Source organism: Aulonocara stuartgranti (genome assembly GCF_965226115.1).
Source record: "Aulonocara stuartgranti genome assembly, chromosome: 9".
In the NCBI taxonomy this organism is placed as follows: Eukaryota; Metazoa; Chordata; class Actinopteri; order Cichliformes; family Cichlidae; genus Aulonocara; species Aulonocara stuartgranti.
Window position 1 is genome coordinate 30,872,403 of NC_138960.1, and position 14,782 is coordinate 30,887,184.

General features: G+C 41.6%; 1 protein-coding gene across 3 annotated transcripts; it reads left to right on the forward strand.

Annotated features, from left to right (window-relative positions):
* Positions 1-501: 501 nt before the first annotated feature.
* On the forward strand, positions 502-13,582 carry rec8b (REC8 meiotic recombination protein b). 3 transcript variants are annotated; one of them, XM_082547074.1, is made up of 18 exons: positions 502-709; positions 819-887; positions 1,083-1,225; positions 2,348-2,423; positions 2,863-2,980; positions 4,976-5,042; positions 5,150-5,217; positions 5,913-5,994; positions 6,785-6,842; positions 7,021-7,216; positions 7,573-7,707; positions 8,594-8,669; positions 9,028-9,206; positions 9,460-9,499; positions 9,585-9,663; positions 9,760-9,861; positions 12,728-12,834; positions 13,019-13,582. In XM_082547074.1, the coding sequence occupies exons 1-18, from the start codon at positions 654-656 to the stop codon at positions 13,108-13,110; spliced, it is 1,743 nt and encodes a 580-aa protein (XP_082403200.1). In that variant the 5' UTR covers positions 502-653; the 3' UTR covers positions 13,111-13,582. The 3 variants fall into 3 exon arrangements, with proteins under 3 accessions (XP_082403200.1, XP_082403202.1, XP_082403201.1); XM_082547075.1 differs by having other exon boundaries at positions 503-709; positions 9,588-9,663; XM_082547076.1 differs by lacking the exon at positions 1,083-1,225.
* Positions 13,583-14,782: the final 1,200 nt, after the last annotated feature.

The window sequence follows — 14,782 nt, forward strand, 5'->3', positions numbered from 1 at the left end:
TATGACACTTCATTCTGTGCTTGGTTGAACTGTTGTATAAAATGTTTGTATACCCCATATACCTGTTGGCACTCAGTGTGCCCTACACAGGGAACATACAAATGTGTGTGCTTCAGGCAATTATATTATGATTATAAAAAACACAAATATAGTCAGTTCAAATACTTTGCATTTTAAAGTTTTAGTGTTTGTAACTAGTATGGCTGTGAAATAAATAAAACAAAAATAAAAACAAAAAAATCCATTTGTTCACAAAGGGAGCAGAGTTATATAATATTACATTAAATGGGAACAAGTAAAACCTAAAGCCATATAGTACTTGAGTACTGCTATCAGTCTTAATCATCAGTTTTAGAGTAATTTGATGCCCTTTTTAATTGTAAGGCTCTATGTTAGTTTTTCTTTAAACGGGTAAAGTCTAACATAACTACTCATCTTACATTTATTTATGCAGCAATGGATTTATTTTTAGTACTTGAACGCATCATGGGTGTTTACTATCGTGTCCTGAATCTGAAACCGGATTGGTGGAGCATGTTTTGAGGCGGGAAACCGAGACTTAAATTTCGGCAAAGATTGGTGTTTTAATCTAGTTCCTAAACTTGGTCCTCTTTTCTTTAACTTCTTGCATTTTTATTGACAGATAAGACGAAATGTTTTACTACCCCAATGTGCTCCAGCGACATTCTGGATGTTTTTCCACAATTTGGTGAGTCTACATGTTGCTTCAAAGCCATTAGCAAGAAGTCCTGATGGACATTACCTCCCGACTAGCTAACTGTTATGTCTAAATTTTGTAAATGTGTTTTGTTATTCAGGTTAGCAGCCACTAAAGGCATCAGGGTGACCCGCAGAGAGCTTCTGAGAGTCAATGTCAAGCGGACCTGGTATGAATGTGCATGTTTTTGTATAGCAAGCCTGATAAAATTGCTAAAGTAGATTAGCAAAGGTTTAGACTAGTTTAGGTTACTTAGTTCAAACTTAGCACTTCACTACATCTCCATTTGCCAGTAAATTGTGCAGCTAAGTTTTACTGTGCACATTTAGTCAAGATTCATCTGCCTCATTTTGAATGTTTACAGCGGGGAGATTTTGGACTATGTGACGGCACAGGTTCCTCCACCACAACCCAGCCTGCCCAGGCCTCGGTTCTCTCTGTACCTGTCCTCTCAGCTGCAGTACGGAGTGGTTGTAGTCTACCACAGGCAGTGTGGCTTCTTGCTTGGTGAGGAACAAACAGCAAGACAGCAGAAACAAGAGAAACTGAAATCGTGTGATCAGCCATGACATTCCTCTGCTTTCCCTACACACTATGCTGCAAGTTGAGTCACTGCAGTAGTTGTCAAATTTGAAAGTGTATACAAAACACTGAGGAGATGACTAACATGGATTAAAAAATAAATGGGAATCATTTCATGGTAGATTGCTTATATAGGATTAGCAAAAAAAAGGGAGTTGGTTGGCAAAATGATTTTCAATTGAACCAAAAAACCCCAACAAAAAACACTAACTCAAATAAACCAAAAGCAAAAACAGAGCAGCTTCATTATTTTTCATGATTGATGTTAACTGGGGAAAAAAGCCCAGCTTGTTTACTTTATGCAAAACACATCAGACAGATTGTGTTCGTCACCTTCTCTCTGTGTCATGAAAACAGTTTTGGTGCAAAAACCAAAACAATGCTATCATCCCAGCTCCCCCTGATAAGTGTGATTTAGAAGCCAATATGGAACTAATGAAAGCAACATCATCAAACACAGCGCAACAGTCTCGATTCATCAGGTCTCAAATTGCAGCCTGACGATGATATTGCATCCGACAGATTCGCAATCATGCTGCTGTCATGGTTGATGAAAATGGTGAAACATAATGCAGGATGATCAGCAGGAGGAGATGCCAAGAAAGCAGCCATTGTCTGCAGTGGCATTTAATTTCACCCACCAGTACAATAAAACCTCCAAGTGTGTGGGTATGATGTTTATATGGCATTATTAAGCAGGGCTTAGTGGAGTTTGGTATGGTCATTGTAAAATGGGACACAAACATCCTCCATGCTCATTTTTATTTTTCCAGACATCCATTTTTTTATATGCTTATTCAGTTGAAGGTCCTATGAGGCTGGAGGCAATCCTGGCTTTGGGGGAGAGGTTGGGTACATCCTGGACAGGTTGCCGGTACAGGCAACCTAAATACTCTTAGTACCTTTTATCAATGAGGATGTTGAATACACATGTTAGCTTGAAGTGACCTTTAGTACATTTGTCACTGTTAACTTAAATGTGATGCCTCTTCTTGCATCTCTGTTTTTTTTTGTACGAGTCGTGTGCATAATTTTTCTGTTTTCCAGACGAGGTTCAACAAACCATAGACCGCCTGCTGCGCTGTAAAAGATGTGTGCCTATAGACATGGCTGAATCTGGCAGGTCTGTGTATGCACGCACAGTGTGCTAATCCACAGGGGAAGAAAGTTTTGTCTCTTGCGGCATCTGAAAAAAAATTAGCAGAACTGTCAGGAAGTTTTAGCTGTTTGGGGAAGTGTGAGCTCACAGGCTTGTTGTTGAATATTTATGAGATGACAAACAGATTGTTTGGAGTAATAAACAGTAAAATGGAGAATATGGTGTTTAAATTAGTGGACAAATGGCTCTCCTTCCCTTTAAATAGCTTCATCAATGTTTCATAAGCCACATTATGGAACAGCAGTAACGTTATGCACTTTGCTATTTATTAATCCATTTTGTGCGATATGAAGGAGCTCTAGTCTTATTCCAGTGATATTTTATATTATTAGAAACTGCAAATTCTAAAATGTGTGCAGTGTTTGAATATGTTGAGTAATAACATTGGCGTATCACACTGTAGGAATGCTTTGGATATACCTGACATCCTGTACATGATGGAGGAGGCAGAAGGAGCTCAGGATCCTTTCTTTGGTATCATGGAATCTCACCAGCTACCCAGCCCATACAAATTACCCCAGGTACATACACCCACCATTATACACCAGTATTATATATGCATGCCTCTGTAATATGTCAGGTTTGCTACAGAGGGACTGCAGTCAGTGTTGAAGGTCACGCTCTGTAAGCATGCAGGTGAGAGGCAGCAGTAGCTGCTACTATTACAATAATGATTAGATTTACCATGAATCATAATAATAGAAGCTTGCAGGATTTCACACATGCAGGCGAACTCCTGTTTCCAAAAAAATCTTTTGACTTGTAAAGATCAGTTCAGTGTTGAGCTTCATATGCAAGACTATTTGTGACATTTAGTCCTTATCCTAACACACAGACAAACATCTGATGTCCTGAAATTGTGACTGGCCATATAAATGCAGAACTTACTGTTATTTCACACAGTTTTGTTTGTTTGTTACCACAAATTACACATGCACCATTTACTTGGATTATTGTTTTATGGTAATGTTTACAAATGGGCTTTGATCAGTGTTTTTTGATCAACGGTCATGACAATTAGCATATTAATGATCAAGGAGCTGCCCATTGTTCATTCAGTGGGCTGGTTTCAGTTATTGTGCAAATGTACTGTCTATAAGGTTGGGGAAACCTCCAGTCAGCTGAGACTGAAGAAGTCACTTGGATGAGTGACGAAACTGGGGGGGAAATGCAGTGATTTACAAATCTCATAAAACCACATTTTATTCACAATAGATCACAGAAAACATATCAAATGTTTAAACTAAGAGATTTTATTATTTCGTGAAGGATAACACCTCATTTTGAATTTTTACGGCAGCGACATGTCTCAGAGAAGTTGGCATGGGGCAACAAAAGGCTGGAAAAGCACTGAGTAAGTAAGAGGTACAATAAAGAAACCGCTGGAGGAACATTTTGCAGTTAAGAAGTTACCTAGTGAGCAATGTGACTGGGTATAAAAAATGCATCTTAAAGAGGTTTCTGCAGAACAACTTCAGAAAAAAAACTTTTCACCATATATTTCATCATCTACAGTACATAATCATAATACTCAAAAGATTAAGAGATCCTGGAGAAATCTGTGTGTGCAAGGGTCAAAATTAGTATGGGATGCCCATGAGATGATCTTCAGAGCCTCAGGTCTCACTGCATTAAAACAGGCACGTCTGTGAGCACAATTCACCATGCCCCTCTAAAATGCAGGTTAAAGTTCTTATCGTGACAAGAAGAAGCCCCACATGAACGTGACCCTGCGCTTCTCTTGGCCAAAGCTCATTTAAAATGAAATTATTCTGTTATAGATGCCCTATAGTTCAGATTAAAGAGAAGAGGAATCATCTGGGTTGTTATCAACACTCGGTTCAAAAGCCATCTTTGATGGCATTAGTGCCTATAGTATTGGCACCTTGCACACCTGTAAAGACACCATCAGTGTTGAAGGGTGTAAACTGGTTTTAGAGCAAATGGAAACATTTGGCACATCAGGAGAAATACGACAGAAGACCCCGGACTGTCAGGACTGTATTCCTCTCCAAAAAGTCCAGCAGCTGCTCTCCTCAGCTACCAGATGTTTACAGACTGTTAAAAGATGAGGGGATGATACACAGCGCTAAACGTGGCCCTGTAACAACTTTTTTGAAACATGTTGCTGCCATGAAATGATTTTTTTCCTGAATTGTTGCATTCTCTCATTTTAAACATTTGGTATATTACTATATTACTGCTACTGTGAATAAAATATGGGTTTGTGAGATTTGCAAGTCATTGCATTCTGGTTTTATTTACACCCCGAGTCGTGTGGCAATGGGGTTGTGCACTATATTTCTCCCTGCTTACAATACTTCATAGTGTTGAGTCAGTTAAATCACAGTGAATAACTCCTTGCTGAGTGTGGGTGATGTAAATCTGGCAGACCTGGACTTGAACTTTGTCCTCATAATCTGTAATGAGTAGAATGAGTCAATGTTATATGGATTTAAAGGATTGCTGCACTGCATCATAAGTGTTTGTTACGTGTTTGTGATGTGCGCTTCCAGGCGGGGTTTGTGATTGAAGATGTTGGTTCACAGCACTCCCTGGTGCTCAGTCCCCACACCACACGAGGTGAGATGAAAACTCTGGCATTTTAAAAAGCTGTAGCTGCTCCCCATTTGAATCTCAGCTACTCTCACATCCTTGTGCTCCTAATTCCTCCTGCAATGTTAAACCAGGTTTCAGGTCACCTCCAGCTGCCATCACTCTAACTGAGAAGGAGCACTTCATCATCACCACTGCTGAGGTAAACTCTCTGTCATAGTGCGGGGACAAGAAACACCCCAGTCATCATTTTTAGTTACAGCAGGCGTCCTGGTGAATCACTGAGCCAGGATGTGGACCGTGTGCCCACAACATCTCCAGTTAACATCTTTGTCACAAGCTAGAAGCCTGCTTCCTGTGTGCCTCATGCTTTGTGACGAGGGAGCAGCATCAAAGGCAGAAGATGTAGTACACTGTCACATGCTCTTGTGAGAAAGATGTTTACTGTTAAACAAGGCCAGATATTTATAAGAACTCTTATTTTGAAGTGCTCAAACCAATCCAGTGTGTATAAGATAAAGTGAGGTGAGTGTTGTGAGGAAATGTGGATCAAAATGACAGACAGAGAAAAGAAGGCAGAGGGATGTGTTTCCCTACTGTAAGTCGAGCAGGACCATCACACAGTATTAGCCTCCTCGCTCTGTCACTTAGAGACTGCCGATGGCCCTCATGAACCGCATCAGCTGATGATATCCATTTTGGCTTGTTGAGATCGGCCTGTGTGCACAGTTTGCTCACAGAGACATGCTGCTCACATCCCTGTTGCACTGTCAGTCTCATGAGTTTAGTTTTGCTATGCAGGCAGAAACATGGTAATATCTGTACTCTCAGCTCTGTTGCTGCTGCTGTATTTTTATTTCTGTCTTTCATTCACGCGTCTTACATTTTCTGTGTCAGGATTTCGAGGGAGCTGATCTTCCTGAAGCTACAGCCAGAGAGATTGACTTGTTGATGGACCAAGCTGACCAGTTCCATAAAGGTGTTTCTGTCAGACTCATTGATTGTCCTCTGTGATAAGCACTGTGCACATATAACAGGGTTTTATGTGTTTAGCCTGACATCATGTTTTAGCTTTGCAGAAATTCTTATCAGCTCTGCAACACGTCCCTCTCTTGCACAGGGTATTTTCTCTGCCTAGAGGAAATTTTTGGCACTGTCTTCTAAGAGGTTTTAGGAGTGGCAAAGACAGATCACCCTCATTTGAAGCTAGCTTCATTAATTCCAAGCCTTGAAGACGTTTTTGTTTATGAAATCCTGAGAAATAACAGGAAAAGGCATCGATTTCTGCCAAAACCGGAACTTATTTACTTTACTGTAAGCATGTGGTCACCTACAACAAGACCCCATTCTGAGTCAGGAGAAAGCCTGTTGTAATGTGACTGCCCCCATCAGCCGGGTCAAATTCTTTGTGCCACGGCTATAATTGGAAAAAGAGCCGCTCTGACCCCATGAGTGCTTTTGCTACCAGAAAGAAAACATTTATTTTCTGGAAACTGGTTGGTTTCATTGGAGAGCAGAGAGGCAGAAACTTTAGATCGCCTCTTCTGCTCTGACAAAAATTATAAAACACAGGACAACATGTGAGTAGCTTGTATTTAGTTCCAATTTTCTCTGTTAAAACATGAGTGAGAGAGTAGAAAAGGATTTTTTAGGGTCTTATTAGAATAGATTTAAGCCACTTGATTCATTAGTTTGGGTTATTTGGTGAAAACTGTTAGTTTGTATGTGTCTTGTTTCTCTGAGCGTTGTTTACAACACGTGTTAAACAGATGCAGAGGAGCAGACAGAGGAGAGCAGCTGGAAAGGAGCCATGTCTTCTGCTGATCAGTGAGTCCTGGTTAGAAACAAAAGTGACAAACATGGTTTGTGTTTCCACTGGCTGTTACGGCCCGTGCACAGAAAATAGACCGCAGACTTACAGGAATATTTATGTGTGTCTCAAAGGTGTGATAACAGTTTTCGTCTCATGAACATTTTCAGTGTGGTGCTACGTGTGTGTTTCCAGGCTGGAGGAGGAGGTGGTGTTGGGGACAGACCGGGACAGTGTGTGGCTGCTGGACGAGGAGACAGGTCAGCCTATGGCAGTTCCTTTGGCAACCATTGCCCTAGAGATGACCCCTGTACAAGTTGCCATGCCATCTCCACCCTCTGGGGCATCTGGGAGAGAGGGGGACCGAACGACAGAAAGGCCCTGTGATGAGGTGGGATAAGAAGGACTGCTCACTTTTACTGTTTTGTGAGAAAGTAAAAGATTTCCGGTGTGTCTGTGTGGGATGTATCTGAAAGGCTCTGGATTTTGTTGATGGAAAAACAGCTATTAAAGCTATGTTTTATTTTTAGGCTATTGAACGATGATTGTGTAGGAAACACTGTGATGACAGCTTGTTTTTATGACACCCGTAGCCCAGTGACTCACGAGCAGTTTGTTTTGTTTTAGAAACAAATAATAGAAAGCATGTGCGGGTGTGTCAACATGGAGCTGCATATTTTCCAGTATGCGTACTCTGGACTGTTAAGTCATTGCACTGTAAACGTATGATTGTTGCTGTGCCACCAGGTGGCTACTCCTCCTCTAAGGAAGCGCGGTGGAAGACGCAGGCGTCAGCTGGTCTTTGCAGACCCTCAGGTCCAGATATCTGAAAGAGTGATGGAGGAGCAGATCGGGAACCCGAGGGCCGAGACGCTCACACTGGTAGTTAGAATAAGATGACATCACTGAACTTTTAAAGATTTATCTGAATGAATTCAGTCTAAATATTTCAGATTTTGAATGACAGTTTGCATCACATAACTGCTGGAGTTATGTACACATTTAACAGCTTCTTTTCTTCTCAGACACATGTAGACTTTTTCCATGAGTCTCTACTCGACTTGACTCAATCCATTTTTTAGGGCTTTCCATTAGGCTTTTTGTTACCTCCTGTCGGATTTCAGGTGATCCGAGGCAATCCGAAAATATGTCGTCAACAGACTGCATGCCAACAGTTGGCCAGTCATTGGCGTCACGAGAGCTACACAAAAAACAGTGCGGTCCCTGAGTCTGAAAAAGCCATACACTGAGCAGCAGGTAGATGATCATCATCCGCTGTTATTGTGTTTGTGTCACATGCAAATCACATCACGGGACTTTTGTCCGCGTTACTATAACGACCCACACGTAGCAAAGTGGTACTCGATTGTAGTGGAAAACAACCAAAATGGAGTTGAGCTGAGCAGAGTAGGTATTAATGGAAAAGAGGCAATAGACACAAAGACTCCATACTAAAATCCGTCTTCACTGGATGTTCCTGGTTCAGTTGACGGGGATCAGTGGTTGACTGACCGATTTTCAGTCTCTGCTGTTCTGTAATCAAAGTCTTGCCATCAAAGTGTCTATTCACCAGGGTGTCTGTTAATTAAACTCCTGCTCTCCACTTCTATTCCTTCTCTTCCCACTGGAATAGTGCTTATTGATTTCATTGCCTTCCTTCTTTGTTGCTCCCTTCCTGCCATGTTTAAATTCCTGTGATATGCTGAGATTGGTTTCCCTCCCTCGCTGCACCAGAACCTTCACTCTAAAATCTTGTTTTTTCTCTCAGTCAGACGTGTTGCTGGACTTCCTGTCTGTGACCACGCGTGCCACTCCTACTCAGCTCTTCAGCGCCCCCTGTGGATGTAAGTACCAGGAGCTACACAGTTACTGTTGACTGAATACGAACCATTATTTCTAAGCCTTTTATTCTCAGGTAATGAAAGCACAGACGGATTGAGCAGTATAAAATCCCTTAGAGAGAATCCTTGTACATCATGTAAGGAAGCCTAATAAATAAAGAGAAATGCTGCAACTTGTCTGTTCGCCACATAAATGTTGTGCATGTTTCTAATCAGCTTCAGCCTCACTGGGCCTCTGCATGCTAATAGGTGGGACTAATCTCCAACACAGTCATCAGCTATAGTGAAAAAAAACTATAGCTGTAGAGAAAAAAACAAACTGTCGGCATAGCACCCTGTCTGCCTTTTGCCCTATCTACAGCCCTCCTTCACTCTGACCTCCAGACGCTATGGAAACAGCAGGCTTCACTCGCCGTCCTGCCCAAACAAGAAAAAGAGAAAGGGGAGGAGGAAGAAGAGGAGGAGGGGAGATTGGGGTCAGAGCAAGAGAGAGAGATAATGAGGGCAGAGAGGAAGAGAAGGGACTCATCCATGAAGGAGGTGGGTCTGCGTACATTTAACCATCGACGAGGAGGATTTTGATGTAAAGTAGTGGTAATCTTACCAAACTCCAGTGTAATGCCATCCTGAATTCTGAGAGGGTGTTTGTGGAGCCAGAGTTGTAATAATAAGGCTTATCTGGTATCCAGCTAGCCCGCAGTGGTAGCCTGCCAGCTCAGTGTGTTCAGCTCATTGGTGAAATAAATCAGATTATAAACCTCATTTCTATTTCTTTACTCTCTCTCTTTCTCAGATACCCAGTGATTTAAGACTGCAAAGCACAGAGGGCTCATGTAAGAAGAACTCTCATCTTTGACACAGACTACTTAGATTTTTTTAAGAGCACAAAGCCACTCACTGCGTGTTTGTGTGTGTCAGCAGCTGTGTCAGATATGATGCTGGACATGTCCAAAGAAGATCGATCAGTAAGCGATGCCGTTACTTCCATCAGCAGATGGTAAGTCTCAGATGGATAGAAAGATGGACAGCTCGGTGCATAAGAAACAGATCACTGTGTGTTTGTGTTTATGTGTTTGTGTGTGTGTGTCTGCAGGTCTCTGCAGGAGGAAGTCCAACAACCAATGGAGCCCATAGCAGAAGAAAGGATTGAGATGCCCGAGGCTCAGACTAACGCAGACAGCAGGGACATGCTGAGGTGCTCTAAACATAAGCTAGCAAACACGCACAAACACACTCACACTGACACACAAACATACTTTGTAACTCCAAGAAATGCATGAAAGACATTTGCAGCTGTGTCAAACTCAGTCTCACTGATGCCCACTGTTTGAAATGAGAGTTACATTGTGGACCAGACCTATAGATGTTATTGACGTGCCTGTCTTTACAATCTGGTCCACGTGAATCCTGAACTATATGTTGTCATTATGGCGCCCACACCGCCAACTCCTAACAACCTGCTCATCAGCCTGAGTGTGACAGTTGCTTGTAGCACGAATTTGATTAAACAACATCAGTCCTTATGTAAAAGCAAAGTGGGAACAAAGTGCTTATTTGTAAGTCTTAACATGTTAGTGGCTGTGTGGGAAATATAAGGGGAAAAACGCCTCTGATCAGGTGGTTTGCATATATAGCACAAGCCAGGCAGCTCATATGAAAGTGGGCGCACAAGGAAAGGTTTTGAATTGTAAATTAAGTTTGCAGTTTATCTGGAAGTCCTCATCTAAATGGTCTACCTGACACTGCTTGCCTCTTATCAGCTCCGAGGGTTTCTTTCTCGTATATTCAGTATATCAATAGAAATGATATTCCCTGAAAACAGAGATCGTCTCTTGCTGATTACATGCGCAGGCCTCTCTGTACTCTTTATAAAACAGCAAACATCTTTTGAAATTGTCCACCTCTGCTTGCTTTGTCCCACTCTGTGTCGGGCCGCTTTTATGCTCGCCGTGACGCTTGTGTGCCGGGTGTTGTGGGATAATTTTTACATCTCATCCTGTGTCGTGAGACATGATCTTTGTGACACATCGGCCGGTCGCGCAAGACCCGAGTGTACGATCGTGCCCGTTTTTATGATTATTTTAATAATAGTTCTGCACAGTAGCTCAGAGACGCACAAACACACAGGGGGAGATGTTGCAACTGTTTAGAAGAATAACGCAGTGGCTTCTTGCACCTTAACAGTGGGGAATAAAGACGAGCGAAGCGACCACTGCAGAGGGTGTAGTGGCACCTTTAGCTCATCAGCTTTAAGGTGTCATGGAGGTGTGCCCACACAGCCCCGACTGCAGGAGTTTGACACGTGTTGCAACATAGGTAAACATGTAAGAGTCACTGTGATAATACAGGATGCTGAAGGATCTTTCTTTACTTTTTAATCCTTTCTGGCTCCTGAGTGCAGGCTCTTTGTTAATGCTGCCCAGCCTCCACATGCGCGTTAGTGCTCTAATATCCACTCGTGTTGAGATCTGAAGAGTCCACACTCTGCTCTGTTGCCAGAATCGCCCCAAGGTGATTAGTTTTTGTGGCACGACATGCTACTCTGCTCTTTGTATTTGAAGGTAGGCTGTGGCAGACTTTTAAAGGTGAACCATTAATGGCTACAGTTTGAAAACTAGGACAACTAGTCTATTTATTCAGAGTTTCAGCTGTGTTGGTTGAATTGCATGAAGAGAAACACAGTGACTTTCCTTTCCTAACACAGGCCAAAACAACGCTTAACAACACTCGTAATCTTTATCCAGTGTGTGCCAACAAACAGCATCTGAGACATTTTCACATCCTTGCTTATGTGACAGTGTTGGGGTCACTCGTCTTTTGATGCACACTTGTCTTCAGTGTTTTCAGGGATGTTACACTGAGCTGTCATCTACACACTGGGAGTCTCCCTGTTGGTTTGATCTGGTTTAAAACTCTAATTTTTATTCAGTTCATGCGTCAGACAGTGAAACTGTTGATCACAGTGCATCTATAATTATATTCATGTCCGGTAACATGTATAATTGCATATACACTTTTTGCCTCCAGCATAACAGGTTGACCTGCTTTCTAAGTTGTTGGACATTTGCTTTGAAATTCTAAACCGAAAGGAAGCAGCAGACCTGAGGGATGAGTCTGACACGTATCCCTGACTGATTTTGTTTAAATGTCAAATACTGTGAAAAAGTATTTGCTCCCTTCATGATTTCAGTTTTTGTAAATTTTCACATTTCAGATTTTAATATCTGACAAAAACAACCCAAGTAAATACAAAATGCAGTTTGGTGAAATTATGATTTTATTTATTAAATGAATAACTATCCAAAACTACATATCCCTTGTGTAAAAATGAAATAACCGCCTAAGCTTAACAACTGGCTGCACCACCCTTGGCAGCAAGAACTACAATCAGACATGATTGATAACTGATAGTGAGTCATTCACATCACTGTCGAGGAATTTTGGCCCACTCTTCTTTTCAGAATTGTTTTATTGGAGTGTTTTCCCAAAAGTCTCTGGGAACATCAAGATGCTTTTTAACAGATGTGAGTTGAGCCTTTGTGTTCTGTTTGCTCAGCAGTGGTTTTCTCCTGCCATTTTTGCCCAGTCTCTTTCTTGTCATTGAATCATGAACTCTGACCTCAACAGAGACAAATGAGGCCTTGTCACTTTTGCGACCTCCTGGATGAATCATTGCTGTGCTCTTGAAGTAATTTTTGTAGACTGGCCACTCGTGGGATGATTCACTACTGGTACAGTTTTTCTCCATGTGTGGATAATGGCTCTCACTTTGGATCACTGGAGTTCCCAGACTTTAGAACTGGCTTTGTAACCTTTTCCAGACTGACTGATGCCAGTGACTTTTTTTCTTAGCTCTTTCTTTAGATTGTGGTATGATGTGCTTTTAGCCTACTTTACCTTGTTAGACGTGTTGGTTTAAGGGATTTCTCACATTTTTACACAGAACATGGATGGTTTGGGTAACTTGGTTTCTTAATAAATGAAATCATTGTTTAAAAAAACGTAATCTGTACTTCCTCGAGATATTTAAAAACAAAACAAAACATACGTTTCTTTTCCAGCTGGATCACCTTCAGCCTGCAGAGGTTTGGTGAAGTCATCTTTGACTCTCTGCTGCCCCCTGAGGCCAATCGCTCCACTGCAACTGACACATTCTACAAACTGCTGGGTATGGGAAAGACAGAAATGGATTTTATTGATTTTTAGAGCTTTGAAGAATGAGGTGGATTGATGTGTCATTAAAGCTGACCTTTCACAAACTTCCCTGCATTGTACAGTAACAAAGGCTGTCACAGAGTGCGGTCTCTGTAACTTGTTTAATGGCCCTATTCTGTGACGCTTCCTTCCAACAGAGCTCCTGTCTGCTGGACAGGTGACCGTACATCAGGCTGAGCCCTACAGCAGCATCACCATAAGCTCTGCTAAGCTGACAATGGCTGCCTGAACACACCTACAGCATCCAGCTAAAACCTAGTAGAGATTCAGCTCATCTGAACACATTGTTAAATCCAGTTTTTAATCAATAGCATATGAAGATTATTAAATGAATTACTTTTAATTAAACATGACCCTTTTTTAAAAAAAAAACAAACAAACAAAACACCATCAGCGTTTCATGTTTTTATGCTTGGAAATTCAGTATTTTTAAGGATATTTTTAAAAATGTTATCCTACTCATGTGGTTCAGATTTATTGCTTGTATGGTTATATTTTCAGGTGTTTAAACAGAGTGTTGCAGTTTGGACTGAGTGTTGTATTATTATAGCTTTTTTCTTTTGTTTTATATTGTTATTTTCTCTGTTAAAAATATTAAAGGATAAAAATTAACTCCACTTTTATACAGTTTGTATTTGCTGTGTTAAATTTTAGCTCTTTAAAGACTAAAATCTTTAATAAAATGTTACTTATTCTTTGCATCTCAAAGGACTGGACTTCTCTTCATTGTCATACGATGACTGAGCCTCTTAGAAAAAGCCTACACATCAGTCTCTCTCTTTCAGATTCTGCACATGCTGTAGAAACATGCTGCATATAGAAATTAATGAAATGTGAAATGTTACAGAGGCTTTATCTCCTGCCTGTGACGGGACCAGATGGTGCCTCGCTGGCAGAAAAACTCCTCTGTGACCTCATGGCTCAATAGCGATATGAGCGCTTGCTTGTCAAATACCTCGATGAGGCCAAGAAGCCCGAGCTGAGGTCAGGGCAGAAATCCTCATTCACATCAGCACACTGGAATGGGAATTTTGTTGCTATGCATTCAGGTGGTGACATCGTGCCAAGAAGTGTCCGTTGTACATAATGTTTGGTACAAGAATAGCCAGCTGACTGCTACGTTTTCCACTGTGTACAAAAACATTTATGGTGCAATAGTTTGCTCAACATTAGTTTTGATAGTTTGTCACTGTGGCCATTAACAGTGGAGATTCCCTGTCTAACGTCCCTGCAGCATCAAAGGAACTGACGAAAGTTTGCACAAAGGAAAGTGAAAAGCTGAAGATAAGTGTACAGGACAGCGCACAGTGTGCCCGGTGTGATGCTACACGTCATGTGTTTGTGTCCTACAGCAGCAGGATTGAAACTTTGAAAGTTGGAATGCATTTTTTTCTTTACAGCGGAAAATGTGACGCTGTGATGTGAAAGACTGCTGTCTCACCTCAGCTCTCAGAGAAATGAGACAGAGGGCACACGGGGAAGCCTGACGATGATAAGTGGAGGACTAGATATGGTGGATGGATTATCTCATTAAGCAGTCATGAGTGTGTTGTTGACATTGAACCTGAAGTGACCTTGTCGCTTTTTCACTTCCTTTCTTGTCACAGAGTTCACTAATTTAGCCTGAAATCACCAATCAGTTGAAAAGATTAAATGTGTAACGCACTGCACAAAGATGAGGTCGCGTTCTACCTGATTTAAAAGCAGAAGCTGGTCTGCTCATACACCTGGCCCTAAAAACACCAACATCCGTCCATCACTCTTGTGACAGTCTAATGAACCTAACATCTGAGTGACACATAACACACATTCACACTGGCTGCATATATCAGCCCGGGGGGCAGAGCAGAACGCTGTATGAATCAGACGCGCTCACATATTCAGGCTTTCCAGAGGCGTTT

Coding starts and splice junctions, on each gene's coding strand:
- rec8b (XM_082547074.1), top strand. CDS start 654: ATGTTTTACTACCCCAATGTGCTCCAGCGACATTCTGGATGTTTTTCC. Junction 5,218..5,912: donor TCATCATCACCACTGCTGAG/GTAAACTCTCTG, acceptor TTTCTGTGTCAG/GATTTCGAGGGAGCTGATCT. Junction 6,843..7,020: donor GCCATGTCTTCTGCTGATCA/GTGAGTCCTGGT, acceptor GTGTGTTTCCAG/GCTGGAGGAGGAGGTGGTGT.